General features: G+C 43.4%; 1 protein-coding gene across 2 annotated transcripts in view; it reads left to right on the forward strand.

Annotated features, from left to right (window-relative positions):
* Positions 1-2,571: 2,571 nt before the first annotated feature.
* LOC583959 (cryptochrome-2) overlaps positions 2,572-14,958 on the forward strand; it is a 28,602-nt gene continuing 16,215 nt past the window's right edge. The window contains exons 1-2 of one of the 2 annotated variants that reach the window (XM_030997502.1): positions 2,572-2,702; positions 3,349-3,679. In XM_030997502.1, the coding sequence (XP_030853362.1) occupies positions 2,655-2,702; positions 3,349-3,679 (379 nt within the window). In that variant the 5' untranslated portion in view covers positions 2,572-2,654. Of the gene's footprint in view, positions 2,703-3,348; positions 3,680-11,609; positions 11,664-12,103; positions 12,143-14,958 lie in introns of those variants that run through there. The other variant, XM_030997503.1, reaches the window with a different exon arrangement.

Genomic DNA, 14,958 nt, shown 5'->3' on the forward strand with positions numbered 1-14,958 from the left:
CCTGACTTCCAATGGTAAGTTATTCCAGTGTTTTGGGGCTCCACGAGCAAATGCACAATCACCTAGCGTTATTTTTGTTTTGATAGATGAGATCTGCAGCAACAAAGTATATCGAGAACTGCGCGAGTTGCGATTGTGTTGATTAAGTTTGAAATTTAACAGTTCTTTGATATAAGTAGCAACTTGACCAAAAAGTGCTTTATATACAATCAGCAAGATTTTAAATGTTATTCTCTGGCGTACTGGCCACCAATGTAGATTTCTTAAAATTGAGGTGATCCGTGAGAATTTGGAACAACCACAAATCAGCCTTGCACATGTGTTTTGATCCCGTTGCAATCTCACTATTTGAGAGTCAGGGATCCCATATAGTAGACCATTAGTATGCTGATTTGCAAACATTTTGTGATGTGTTCTCATGTTCATATTCAAATGCGCATCGAACTGTACTCCGATATTTCTTGCATTAACAGAAATGGCTCTATTACAGAATCTCTAATTGATACACTCCAGTTGATTTTGGATGTCTGTTTAGGTGTGCCAATGATCATTAATTCAGTTTTATTATAATTTAGCGTGAGCCTATTTTGCAACATCCATCCACGTACATAGTCAACACATGTTTCTAAAAGTGAGACAGACGTCGCTCGTGAACATGTTCATCAGGATGATACATAAAGCATATGCATAGCAGTGGCATGATGCCTCGGGAAAATTCGTTTGAACATTTGAAACGAGATTAGCAGTGTACAGAGTAAATAACAAAGGACCCACCCGAGAACCTTGTGGAACTCGAAAGGCCGTGAGACATCATCAGAGGTCACATCATCTATTTTGACCTTTTGATATCTATTCGCCAAGTACGACTCTATCCATTCAAGAACAACACCATCTATGCCGAAACAGGTCTTTAAAGTTTCTGATAAGCAAGAATGATCTATGGTGTCGACATATTATTAATGTATTTGAACTTGGTGACCATGGTTTCATGGAACGATTGTAATTCAACCTCGAGCATTAGCCACATGAATAATGCACAAACCATGCCCGTATACGTGATGACACCTCGACAGACTCAGGAGATAGCTAGACCGGTCCGTCCGTCCGCCCCCCCCCCCCCGCCTCCCCTCCCCTCCCCCGCCCTCTCGGAACCTTAACAGGAACGAAAGCAGTCTTCGAAAATATGATATTTTGTGTATGTTCATTCTGTTTCTTTGTTTTTGCGTTTCTTTTCTTCTTTTTTTTTGGGGGGGGGGGGGGGTTGGGGTTGCTGGCTTGCTTGCTTTTTACAGGCCAGTATTTTGTAGATAGCAGATAACACTGGTCATGATATTGCTTTGTGAAAGAAACGGTGTGGAATCGATCAGAAAATGTTGATCGTGTCACATATATAGGGTATTCGTGTGTACTGCAAGGTAGGGAATCATTAAAATAAGAAGAAATTTGTCCCAGTCTTGGTAAAAGTAACAAGCACCGTTACAGAAAGATGTATATGTATACGGGACTGCACAAACGTGTGGCGTAAAAAAGGTCATATTAATAGAATATGAAGGAATTTTGAAAAGCCATGCTTTTCCAGGAACATGTTTTCTCTGATCTTCTTCCACATATGCATAATAACAATGAAAACGCTCTTAAAGTATTTTCCACCTCTTCCCAGAACTCAACCTTCTCTTTAATTTCGAGAGGAAAGAATGTGATCATATCATGCCCTTGCGGAAAAATCTGGATCCGCTCCTAGATTTATGAGGACCAACCTCCATGCCTAAACACATGGATAAAACTGCATCAAACTTTCGGCGGAACCAGAGACCAAGCCCCCCCCCCCCCCCAAGAAAATGGGATAGTAAAACCAGTATTATTCAATAATAAAAGCTCGCACCCCTCCCCTTACCCTCGAATCCTTTGGATCCTCAAAAGAAGAAAAACCAAGCTCGAAAGTACGATTTGTTGTTCGTTTGTTTTTATCTATGTTGGGTTGCTTGCTTGCTTGCGTGCTTTGCATAGGCCAGTATTTTGTAGATAGCAGATTACACTTAATTTCGGGGGGGGGGGAGATATGTGAATTGCCCTTTTTTGATAATTCTGGATGCACCCCTAGACTCTCAGGGTGAATCAACAGTAACCATGCCAAAATATACATACGAATAAAACCGCATAACACTAAAAAGGCTATTAAATTGCTGAAGGACGAAAGATAGGGAGAGAAGGTTGAAGAACAGGGGGGTGAAGATGAAGCAGTGGAATGGGATATAATATTATAAACATCAAACTCAAGAACATTTTAACAGAGTTCGATGGCTCATGATCAAGATTACGTGATATTATCGTAGTCACCTTTAGTCTTCGTTACTCACAATGTACTCTTTCGTGAGTCTTACCAGAAGCCGACAAAGGATAGCTCCACTGATCAATAATTAAGCAACTTCTCACATGGAGCTTGAGCAAATACCACCATCGTTCTTATCTTCAGGTCAGGACGTGTCTACTTCACAGATCAATATATCTAGAGATGAATCTAAGTTTTTGTTGACCTTCCGATCCCGAACGCAAACAAAACTGATTTATCTGGGAACATTTCGCTTTGATCTGGGGTGTTATAAAGACTGCTGGATGCATGAAGATATTTTCATTTCTAGATTGGCAATACCGTCATGAAGATTCCAGTTGTCTGCTGCTTCGTTGTGCTGCTTGCCGTTCAGGTAAATACATTAATTGATTGGATTCGACTTGATCTATTATTGTACGGCATGTAGTCATACCTCATCAGCATACATTGTTTGTGAATTATTGTGTGTGCTTTTTTTATGTGAGGGTGGTTCTTTTAAAGTTTGCAAGTAGGTCTTTCTTTATTCTTTTAGAAACAAAAAGTAAATGACATTATGTATGTCTGATTAAAAGCAAATACTGATCAAGTTGAATTCGAGTTCAGGTCGAGAAAATTGTGTATGTAAAACAATTGCTTTACTAGTTTTTGGCAGATTTGTCACATCAGTGAGGGTCAAAACCAGATTTTAATTATCCTCCGGAAATCGGTAATATCTGGGGCGCCACTAGAAGCGTGAATGTGACCCCCCCCCCCCCCCTTCTATTGTTTACTCGTTGGAACAGCTAAATCAAATTTGTATCTGTAAGCTTGTATCTATAGTTCCAGTTTAGAATATTACACTGATTCAAATTTGCCGAGTTAATTGAGTTAATTCACATTATTTTCTTCACGAAGTTAAGCAGGTGCCCCCCCCCCCCCCCCGCCTTGACGCCGGTGCCCCCGCATTAGCTGGCTTGATTTACGCCACTAATAATGGGTCTCGTTGATGAATATCAAATCCATTCACTTTTCACAAATAGGCGCAAGCTGCATGGCCATGGGACCGGCTCTTCGCTCCCATCCCACCCACCACGCCCTCACCACCCACCGACTCACCCCCAGTCATCGACACAGCTGACGTTCTCGAAGCCGACTCCATGGTTGATTTCTGGGAGGACATCTATGAGCGCGCCGTTGACGAGTACGGTCCTGTGGACGTTCCCGGGTACGAGAATGATCCTTGGAGCGTGTCGTCGCTATTGACGGGGCTGGGTGATGGCGTCATGTCCCTGCTACCGCAGTTGTTTCGTGATATGTGGTACTACGGACCCTCGGAGAAGGAATTATTTGTCCCCATGGTTCAGCCTGGAGGTAGGTAATCTACATCTTCAACATTTACAGGGTATAGGCAGGTATAGGCAGGACTGTTTTTTGTACTAGAGGAATGGTTGCCGGGAAAGATATCTGAACATTTTCCCCCAAGCAAGCAAAACAAAAAGTAGATAGATAAGAGGGAGCCAACGTGTTCATGAAGCGCCCGGCGTTCGTGTATGTGCAAGCCCTTCTGGGTGGGGGCCAGTGGCAGGATAAAAAAAAATGTAAAGATTGCCAAACAGTTATAGCTGAAAATTTTCCCACAAGCAAGCAAATAAAAAAAATAGATAGAGAGATAACTCAAGTTCAAGTTCAAGTTCAAGTTCAAGTTCAAGTTCAAGTTCAAGTTCAAGTTCAAGTTTTATTTCCACATGTGGTTCATAAAAAACAACAATTTTACATACATGTTCAGACGTATAAAAATACACAATTAACAAACAATAATATTAAGATAAACAAAAAGCGAACAAAATCTAAGAACAACTAAATACATGTAGATATAAAAAACATGTGGGGGACCAACAAAGGCCAGGGGCCTGTCGAGGCTAATCCCCAGAACAATATTAGATTTTTTGGATATTTTATATATAAAAACAAATAAAAAACAAAAACAAACCAAAACCCACAAACAATAGCGACGTAAAGTACATGATAAAACAAAATTAAATTGGCAAATTAAACAGGCAAACAAAAAAATTATATTGTACCACTATAAGTTTGTGAATTGTTTTTATGTAAAATATACAGTTTAAATTTACGTTTAAAATTAGAAAGTGTCGGACTGTTCTTAATCTCTACTGGTATTGAATTCCAGGATTTTACACCAGTGTAAGAAATTGTTGTTTGAGAGAAACTATATTTATATAACGGTAATCTTAAGTGATTTGAATTTCTGGTACTATGGCTATGAATTGTACAATTTGAAGTGAAATAATTATTAAAACTATCTGGTAAAATGTTCTTAAAATAGGAGTACATAAAAATTGCAATTTGCAAACTACACATTTGATCCACTTTTAAAATACTCAACTGCTGAAATAAAGGGGTTGTGTGGGCAAGAGGTTGTGAATTGCAAATAACACGGGCAGATCCAGGATTTTCCAGAAAGGGGGAGCCAACGTGTTCAAAAAGCGCTCTGCGATTTGACATGCGCTAGCCCTTCTAGGTGAGGGGCAGGGGCAGGGGCAGAACCCCTGCCATGGGCCCTGGAGGCGGATCTAGGGCCCGGACGTTCTAGTTGTAGTAATTCGGAAATTTTGAGACAGAAGCTTGGGCGATAAATACACACACAACCAGGAGCGGCGATACGGGGGACGGGGGGACACGTCCCCCTCAAATTTTAAGGGGGTATCTTCCCCCCCCCCGGAAAATTTGAAAAAGTGCAAACAAAAAAAGGATAGCAAATACTGACTAAACACTGCACCACACGTGTAGGCTCTGGAGGGCCCAAGAGTGCGCGTATAGACAAATAAAAATGCAAAAACTCTTCTCGCTCGGCAGCTACGCTACCTCGCATAATATCCTTTAAAATGTACAAGTAAATATTGTAGAAAGGTGTAGTGTGAACAAAGTATATTGATTGTTTTAATACTAACGTTTTTCTACGAAATTTATTTTTTGATACAACAACACTTCAAAAACCTGTGAGGGGGTAGTCACTTCCGTCACCTTTACCCCTCTCGTTCACTATGCTCCCTCGCACTGGCGTACTGATGGGGGATGGGGGCAGTTGACTGCCCCCCCCCCCCACAATAAAATTTAAACGTGGTTTATTTCTATTTTGATATCAGTGATTTCAAATGTTGCTGAAACGGCATGATTTTGCGGGGGCTCTGCCCCCTTGAACACACCAACGGCCCTAAGACGGGATCCTGGTTGCTCATATAACCGTAATCAAATGCCTAAAACCCCTGAGCTTCCAGGGGCTCTGCGCCCTGGACCCCGCCAAGGGCCCTAATGTGGCCCCTGGTTGCTCATCTGACCGAAATTAAATGCCTAAAACCCCTGGGCTCCCGGGGCTCTGCCCCCGAGAACCCACCGAGGGCCCTAAGGCAGGCCCCTGGTTGCTCATCTGATCGTAAATTAATTCCTAAAACCCATGAGCTTCTGGGGCTCCTCATCTGACCGTTATTAAAGAAAAGAGAAAAAGGGAAGAAGGAGATCGGGGGGGGGGGAAAGGACTTGCCTCTCAGGCTGTTGCCTCCCCCCCCCAAAAAAAAAAAAAAAATTAAAAAAAAAGAGAAGGAAGGAAAGGGAAAGAAAAAAGAAAAAGAGGAGATAAAGGGAAGGACAAAAGAGAAAGAAGAAAAGAAAAGAAGGGGGATTTCAGTTGCAATTTTCCCGCCAACAAGTTGTGGATCGGGGGGGGAGGCCCTAGCCTCCCCCGCCCCCTGTCCTCGCTAAAAATAAAGAGAGAAGGAAGGAAAAGGAAAGAAGAGCTAAAAGGGAACAAACAAAAAAAGGGAGAAAAAAGAAAAGGGAGAAAAGAAGCGGAGATCAGTTGCGGTTAATCCCGCCAACCAGGCGCGTACGCAGGGGGGTGTTTTGGGGGTTAAACCCCCCCCCCCTTTGGCATTTTTTATGTGTGTATTTTTAAGAATACCCCCCTAAAACCCCCCTTTGTTTTGTCTAAAACCCCCCCCCCCCCTTGAAAAAATCCTGCGTACGCCCCTGCCGCCAACAATGTGTAGAGCGGGGAGGGGACCAAAATGACATTGCCCCTCCCCCAGCAAACCTAAACGAGAGAAAAGGAAGGGAAGGGAAAGGGAAAGAGGAGAGAAAGGGAAAAAAACAAAAAAGAGAATGAAGAAAGGTAAGGGATATCAGTTGCAATTTTCCCGCCAACAAGGTGTAGATCGGAGGGGGGGGGGGGGTGGGCACTGGCGTACTGATAGGGGAGGGGGGGGGGGCTTTGGAGAAATATAATTCAAACGTGGTTTATTTCTAATTCCATAACGGTGGTTTACAAATAATGCTGAAATGAGATATTGTCCGAGATTTTTCCTCACTTTATGCGTTTGTTGGAAAATGACAAATTCCTAAATTTACAGCCAGGCAAGAAAATGCCTACATATCAGGGCCCGCAGAACGGCGGGGATCGGGATCCTCGAGCCCCCCCCCCCCCCCCTCCCCCACACACACACTTTCTCTGAAAAAGTATATTAAAGAGAAATAGAAAAAAAGAGAGCGAGAAAGAAAAAATAGTTAACTGCCAGTGTCACATTATAATGGGGTATCAAAATATGCTCATCTGACCATGATTAAATGCCTAAAACCCCAAGGGCTCTGCCCCCTGGATTCCAAATAGGGCCCTAAGGCGGGCCCTTAGATGCTCATCTGACGGTAATTAAATGCCTAAAACCCCTGATTTATGGGGGCTCTGCCCCCTGGACCCCACGCCAAATTAGTGTCCTGACATTATCACATATAATAAGGTATCAAAAATGCTCATCTGACCGTAATTAAACGCCTAAAACCCTGAGCTTCCGGGGGCTCTGCCCCCTGGACCCAACCAAGAGCCCTTTATAGGCGGGCCCCTTGATACTCATCTGACCGTAACTGAGTGCCTAAAACCCTTGAGATTCCGGGGCTCCGCCCCCTGAACCCCAAGCCAATTAGTGACCTGCCACTGTAACAATTAGGTATCAAAATAATGCTCATCTGACCGTAATTAAATGCCTAAAACTCCTGAACTTCCGGGGCTCTGTCCCCCTGGACCCCGCCTAGGGCCCTAAGGCGGACCCCTGAATGCTAATATAACCGTAAATTAAAACCTTAAACCCCTGAGCTTCCGGAGCGGACAATGTTCATCCGACCGCAGGCGCGTAGCCAGGGGGCGGTGGGGAGGTCCCCCCATAAACGCCAGCCCAAAAAAGAGAGGAGTGAAAAGGAAGAGGACGTAGGAAGAAAAGGGAATAGACAAAGAACATTTTTGAAATTCAGACAATGATTAAGAGTCGAGAACGGTACAACGAATCGTCTTCTTTCTCTAATGAACTAATGAAACGTCAAAGCTTCCGCGCTTCGCGCGGGGGAGGGGAGGGGGAACTGAATTCAGACGAGGATTAAAATCATAACGGTATACAACGAATCGTCTTCTTTCGCTAATAAGTTAATGAAACGTAAAAGCTTCCGCGGTTCGCACGGTGAGGTGGGGAACTGAATTTAGACGAGGATTAAAAGTCATAAAGGTACAACGAATCGTCTTCTTTCGCTAATGATTTAATGAAACGTCGAAGCTTCCGCGCTTCGCGCCGGAGGAGGAAACTGAATTTAGACAAGGATTAAGAGTCGAGAATGGTACAACGAAGATTAAGAGTCGATAACGACACAACGAATCGTCGTCTTCTTTCTCTAATAATTTAATGAAACGTCGAAGCTTCCGCGCTTCGCGCGGTAGGGGGTGGGGAGGGGGAAACTGAATTGAGACAAGGATTAAGAGTCGAGAACGGTACAACGAATCGTTTTCTTTCTCTAATGAACTAATGAAACGTCAAAGCTTCCGCGCTTCGCGCGGGGGAGGGGAGGGGGAACTGAATTCAGACGAGGATTAAAATCATAACGGTATACAACGAATCGTCTTCTTTCGCTAATAAGTTAATGAAACGTAAAAGCTTCCGCGGTTCGCACGGTGAGGTGGGGAACTGAATTTAGACGAGGATTAAAAGTCATAAAGGTACAACGAATCGTCTTCTTTCGCTAATGATTTAATGAAACGTCGAAGCTTCCGCGCTTCGCGCCGGAGGAGGAAACTGAATTTAGACAAGGATTAAGAGTCGAGAATGGTACAACGAAGATTAAGAGTCGATAACGACACAACGAATCGTCGTCTTCTTTCTCTAATAATTTAATGAAACGTCGAAGCTTCCGCGCTTCGCGCGGTAGGGGGTGGGGAGGGGGAAACTGAATTGAGACAAGGATTAAGAGTCGAGAACGGTACAACGAATCGTTTTCTTTCTCTAATGATTTAATGAAACGTAAAAGCTTTCGCGCTTCTCGCGGGATGGGGGAAACATAATTCAGACGAGGAATATTTTTCGGAATGGTACAACGAATCGTCTTCTTTCCCTTATAATTTATTGAAATGTTAAAGCTTATTCGCGGAGGAGGGAGGGGGAAAACTCGCCCCTCCCTGCACCCACCCACCCCTAATTACGTCACTGCTGGTCACCATTACGTACCAATATTTGGCTCGCATAATTTCATATTATTTTTTGGCCTCCCCCCTAAGAAATCCTGGATCCGTGCCTGCCTAAAACCCCTGACCTTCCGGGGATCCGCCCTGTGGACCCCACGCCAATTTACCCTACACTTGCATCGCTCTACCTGATCGTAAATACTTTAGCCCCCCCCCCCCCCCCCCCCCCCCCACTTTGAAAAACGTTCCGTGGGGCCTGCATGTAAATTGTAAGAGTGTCGGTGATGCGGATTTTTTTTCTTGTTGGTTTATTTCGTTGGAAATCAGAGTTATACTATCTGGAATTCGCTCCCTCTGCATGTCCGTCAAGCTCCCACACGACAGACTGTCAAAATCCTTGTTAAAACTTACCTGTTTCGTTTGTAATTCACTATGAACATGACAGACAATGAAAGCGGACAAAATATACAGTTCCTTAGGTAGACAAAGGAACATCCCTTCACTGCTATTATGTACAAATGTGTAGAACAGGTGTCACATGCATATTCACCTGTTCTACACATTTTACATAATAGCAGTGAAGGGATGTTCCTTTGTCTACCTGAGGAACTGTATATTTTTTCCGCTTTCATTGTCTGTCATGTTCATAGTGATTGTTGGCATTACATTTCATCTATGTATTATAATTGAATATGTTACTCTAATTTAAAAGTATTTGCTGTCTGTATTAACTTTGCTCGCAATGAATTCTCTTAGCTACATGTCTTTAGTTTAAGGTCTTTATATTTCGTTCTTAATTTGTAACTATTTAAATATACTTGTACTTGCTTGTCTTTTACTTTGTAAACCGCATAGAGAAACCTCGGTTTATTATGCGCTAAATAAATCTATCTTTATTACAGGAGGGGGGGGGGGGACTTGCGATATTGATTCAGATAAATTGCAACTGTTTATTAGACGGGGCCATGAACTCACGATAGGCCTTTTCCGCTGGTATTAGCTATGCCTGCAGTCTACTGACATTAACGAAAAAACTACTGATTTTTGTACTTTAAGAGGCGAAACCGGGAAATCCCCCTCTCTCGATCCTCCGCTTCTGACACAGGGCCAGAGACTGACTGCTTAATGCTTTTGGAGTTGTGGTAAAAATCAAAGTAAAATTAGCAGGGCTGCGATTTCTTTTCATGACCGGGGGGGGGGGGGGGGCGAAATGCGAGAAACGACGGAGCATAGTGAACGAGAGGAGCCGGTGGCGTAATAAGCAAACACGTTGGGGGAGGGGGCGGAACAAAATCTGCATCACCACAACTCTTACATGCAGGCCCCGCAAAACTTTTTTTAAGTGTGGGGGGGGGGGTTGTGGGGGCTAAAGTATTTGCGATCACGTGCAGAGTCCTGGCGGGGGGGGGGGGGTCAAGGGGTGGAGCCCTAGTGAAGCTCAGGAGTTTTAGGCATTTAATTACGGTCAGATGAGCATTTTTGATACCTTATTTGCGACACTGGCAGGTCACTAATTAGAGTGAGGTCCAGGGGGAGGAGCCCCCAGGAGCTCAACGGTCTTATTTATAGGCATTAAGTTGTACGATCATAATGATGAGCATCTATTAGGGGCCCGCCTTAGAGCCCTTGGGGAAGCCCAGGAGGCAGAGCCCCCGGAAGCACAGGGGTCTAAGGCATTTAATTATGGTCAGATGAGCAACCAGGGGCCCGCCTCACGGCCCTTGGTGGGTCCAGCGAGCAAAGCCCCCGGGAGCTCAGGGAAAAATCATGCCTTTCAGTAAAATTTGTATATCACTGGTATCATATTAGAGGGGAGGAGGGCAACTGCCCCCCCCCCCCCTCATATAGGGCTATATAATAAGTCTTATTATATAGCTCTATGCTACCCCGTCACAGGTCTTTGAAGTTTTGTTGTATTAACAAATTACAAATTTTCACACTTCACTTTTAATTTGCCGGTGCCATCCAAAGTGTTGTAAATATTTGGTATAGTATAGGCAGAAAGTAGGCAGAAAGGGACTTCTTTAAATAGAGCAAGCGATTTGTTTTAAATAATTATTTTGAAGCACTGATCAATTTCTATAACTCTTTATCTTGTAAACATTATAAACGGTACTTACGTGATACCAACGGAATACATTTTTTTTGTACAGTATTTTCTTGTACATTTTAAATGATATTATGCGAGGGAGCCGTAGCTACAGAGCGAGAAGATATTTGCATTTTTATTAGTCTAAACGCTGCACTCTTGGGCCCTCCAGAGCTCGAAAGTGTGTAGCAGTCTTTAGTCAGTATTTGCTATACATTTGTTTTCTTTTCACTTTTTCAAATTTTCCGGGAAATCATCTCCCCTAAAAAATTGAAGGGGACGTGTCCCCCCTCCCCCCAACCTCCCGTCCCCCTTTGGATCGCCGCCCCTGAAAATTAGAGTCTGTGTTTGCACACTAATTCTCCACTTGACTTTATTATGTCATGCATGTTGAGGATTTCCCCTTACGTAAAGCTAGGCTTCTTAACGACATTCAAAGTATTTATTTTTACACCAAATGGCACACTTAAACAGTATTTGGTAAATATATATGTATATTTTAATTTTCCAAATATCAATAACATATTCTAAAAGTAAATGATACACATTATCTTATCAATTTACGAAATAAACCATATGAAAACAAAGAGAATAAGCAATGCTTCATCGCAAAAGACTAGCCAGTTAACAACAACAGTATGTGGCAAAAATAGTCACTGTGACTGATTGCCAAACAAAAACAAATCAAGAAGAAGAAGAAGACAGGCAACACGAGTTGTCAAGCTAGCTAGACTGCTTGCCTGATAAAAAGTCTCCGTGGAATCAGTGGCGGATCCAGGGGGGGGGCCCGGGGGGCCCGGGCCCCCCCCCTTGAGAAAAAAAATCATGTAAAATCACGTGATTTTTACCTTTTTTTGGGGTTGGGCCCCCCCCCCTGGCGCTCAAGGGGGGGTGCAAATTGAAAATTTTTTGAGGATCAAAAAAAAAAAAAATGTGCTCACTACCCCCCCCCCCCCCCCCCCCCCCCCCCCCCCCCCCCCCCCCACTGAGCGAATTTTTTGGCCGGCGCGTTTTTCAAATTTTCGGAAGCAAAAAAAAAAAAAAAAAAAAAAAAAATTGTGCTCTGTACCCACCCCCCCCCCCCCCCCCCCCCCCCCACTGAGCGACTTTTCGGCCGGCGCGATTTGAAAATTTTCGGGAGCAAAAAAAAAAAAAGTTGGGCCCCCTCCCCTAAGAAATCCTGGATCCGCGCCTGCGTGGAATCGCTTTTAATTCGAATGTAGACGATCTTGAGGTAAACACATGTGTTATCGTTATTAATATAGATTTAAGCTATCGCAATTATGTTTCATAAATAATAACAATAATGGGTCAAACCTCTAGGCCAAGTTAGTTGCCTCTAGCTCTCGCATGCAGCTAACCAAGCCAAGCGCAGCCGCGCCGCCGTACCATCCCGCTGGTGGAATCCCGAGCGTTTGATGCGTTACGGCTAACCAGCTTTGGGTCCTCGGATAGCTCTAGCGGCTGAAGCTGAGGCTGAGCTGAGCCTAACTAACTGGCTTCAAAGATCGACGAGCAGTCCGATTTTATTAGAAGCAGAAAAATGAGAGGGACAGCTAGGTCTACATAGCTCTAGCTCTAGTACAATATGTCAATGAAACTTGTTTTTGAGCAAATTCTAATAAACAAATTGGAAAGTTATATTATGATTATTTGAAGTGACGGGGCAGAATATAATCTTACTGGGCCTAAATAACTACGCATTATGCTTAAACTAATAATACGGGTTAATCCTACCATAGGCTGTAGAAGTAACTGCTTGAAGTAAGTCTCAAGAAGCACCGATGTGTGGAGCTCCACGTAGCTACGTTGAGATCAGAGACTCGGAGGAACACAGCAGACGGCATGTAGCGCGGTTGCAGTTCCAGTTCCAATCTGACCTACCCAGTATGGGATATGGCCAGGAAAACTATCTGCGAGTGCCGCCAAATGCGGAACTTGCGCGCATATACCCGCCAGAGCCGTATTGGCTCAGGCTGAATCACTACATTATTCCCCACTTAATGAGTTTGAAGCCTACTTCTAACTAAAACTAAACTAAAACTAACTTAAAACTACTCCCGTACCGCAGTGCAGGGTCACGCCGTTCCCACTGGTGGATGGGTCAAGGACCCTCCTTGCCAGCACCGGTGAAGTCTTGGCCTTTCCAGAGGGCGGGCGCCTTTATCATACCTTAATAGGTACCGTAATAAGTACCGTAATAAGTACTGTATTCCAAAATTTGGTACGGGAAATATTACATACATGTAAAGTACATGTAAAGTACATGTAAAGTACATGTTCAGGGAACCAGAAATATCCTAGCATCCGTAGCTTGGTATATTTAATTACTAAATAGGATTCAAGTCCCGGAAATGTCCCAGGGATCAAGAACATAAAGAAACGGAAATATACCAGTTAACCCTTACCGTGCCGGTTATACATATTACATAATGACAAATTGCAAAACGTCTTGGCACGGGCATAAGGGATTAACCGGGGCATTACATTAAATTCCCAAGGTGACCGAGCATGAAAGTGTGAGTGAACAACATAAACGACGAATGGCAATAAGTGTGCAGAAAAGGGGAAGAGCCCAATGGCTCCCCATTCCCCAAGTGCATGTATGGTACAATGTCCAGAAATATCCAGAAACTGGGCGATCCCACATGAGAGCCAAACGGCTCCCTACAGGCAGTCCAAACGGTGCATATAAGAAGTATTAGAATGATAAAAGCAGATCACTGAAATCAGATGGAAAATGATATAGAAGGTGAAAACACTTCAACAAAATAAGATTACATTCTCTGGGCCACTCGGCACCCGGGGGCACAATAGCCACTGCTGGCAAGTTCCTGATATCATTCAGGGCACCCAGGCCCACAACACCATCAAGCAAATCCAAAAGGCTCTTGTTGATCCAGAGGAATTACTCCCCAAAAACATCCACCAGCGGGAACAGCGTGACCCCGCACTGCGGTACGGGAGTAGTTTAAGTTAGATTTAGTTTATTTTAGTTTAAGTTAGAAGTAGGCTTCAAACTCATTAAGTGGGGAATAATGTAGTGATTCAGCCTGAGCCCGTATGGCTCGGGCGCATATATGCGCGAGTACCGCATTTGGCGGCACTCGCAGATAGTTTTCCTGGCCATATCCCATACTGGGTAGGTCAGATTGGAACTGGAACTGCAACCGCGCTACATGCCGTCTGCTGTGTTCCTCCAAGTCTCTGATCTCAACGTAGCTACGTGGAGCTCCACACATCGGTGCTTCTTGAGACTTACTTCAAGCAGTTACTTCTACAGCCTATGGTAGGATTAACCCGTATTATATTAGTTTAAGCATATTGCGTAGTTATTTAGGCCCAGTAAGATTATATTCCGCCCCGTCACTATACGATCAATCAAGCAGAAACTGGCAACAATGTGACGTTTTTTGCGAGCTTCTCTCTAGTCAAATCTCAATCTAGACCTAGTCTACATACAATTTCATGAACTTTCAAAGTTTTATTTTCACTATTGATGATGGAAGAGATTTGTTTCCATACATTACAGGGGTTGTATAGAAAGCAATATTTACATTTACATGTAGAGTGCATGTATGATTGACAAATTTCTGATTTTATTTTAAAAAGAGAAAATGAGAACGATATATATATTGTTTGTTGGGGATGGGGGGGTGGGGGGATGAGGGTAGAGCAGGAGGTTTAATTTCTCTCTTGACTTGTAATCTCAATGTAAGTTGTAACAGATTACTGTACATCTTCCTTTTATTCCTCTAATCACTACTCTAATTTAGATTCTACATTTATTGATTTAATTATACTGCCCAGTGCCCATCCCCACCCCTTTCTCTTCAAATGTCTATTCCAATAACTTTTCTCTCTTCTTCCTTCCTCACTCTATTTCTTTTTTGTTGTTGATGACTTGCACTGATGTCGATATTGATATGTGGCTCTTGGGGCTCATTCCTAGAAACCAACGACAAGACAGTCATAACTTTATCCGCCAACTACGGAGATGTCTCTGATCTTCCTAAACCGTTTCACAAAGAGCTCACTAGCTAGTATCTT

This window comes from Strongylocentrotus purpuratus, unplaced genomic scaffold (genome assembly GCF_000002235.5).
Source record: "Strongylocentrotus purpuratus isolate Spur 01 unplaced genomic scaffold, Spur_5.0 spur5_scaffold_4, whole genome shotgun sequence".
NCBI classification, from domain to species: domain Eukaryota; kingdom Metazoa; phylum Echinodermata; class Echinoidea; order Camarodonta; family Strongylocentrotidae; genus Strongylocentrotus; species Strongylocentrotus purpuratus.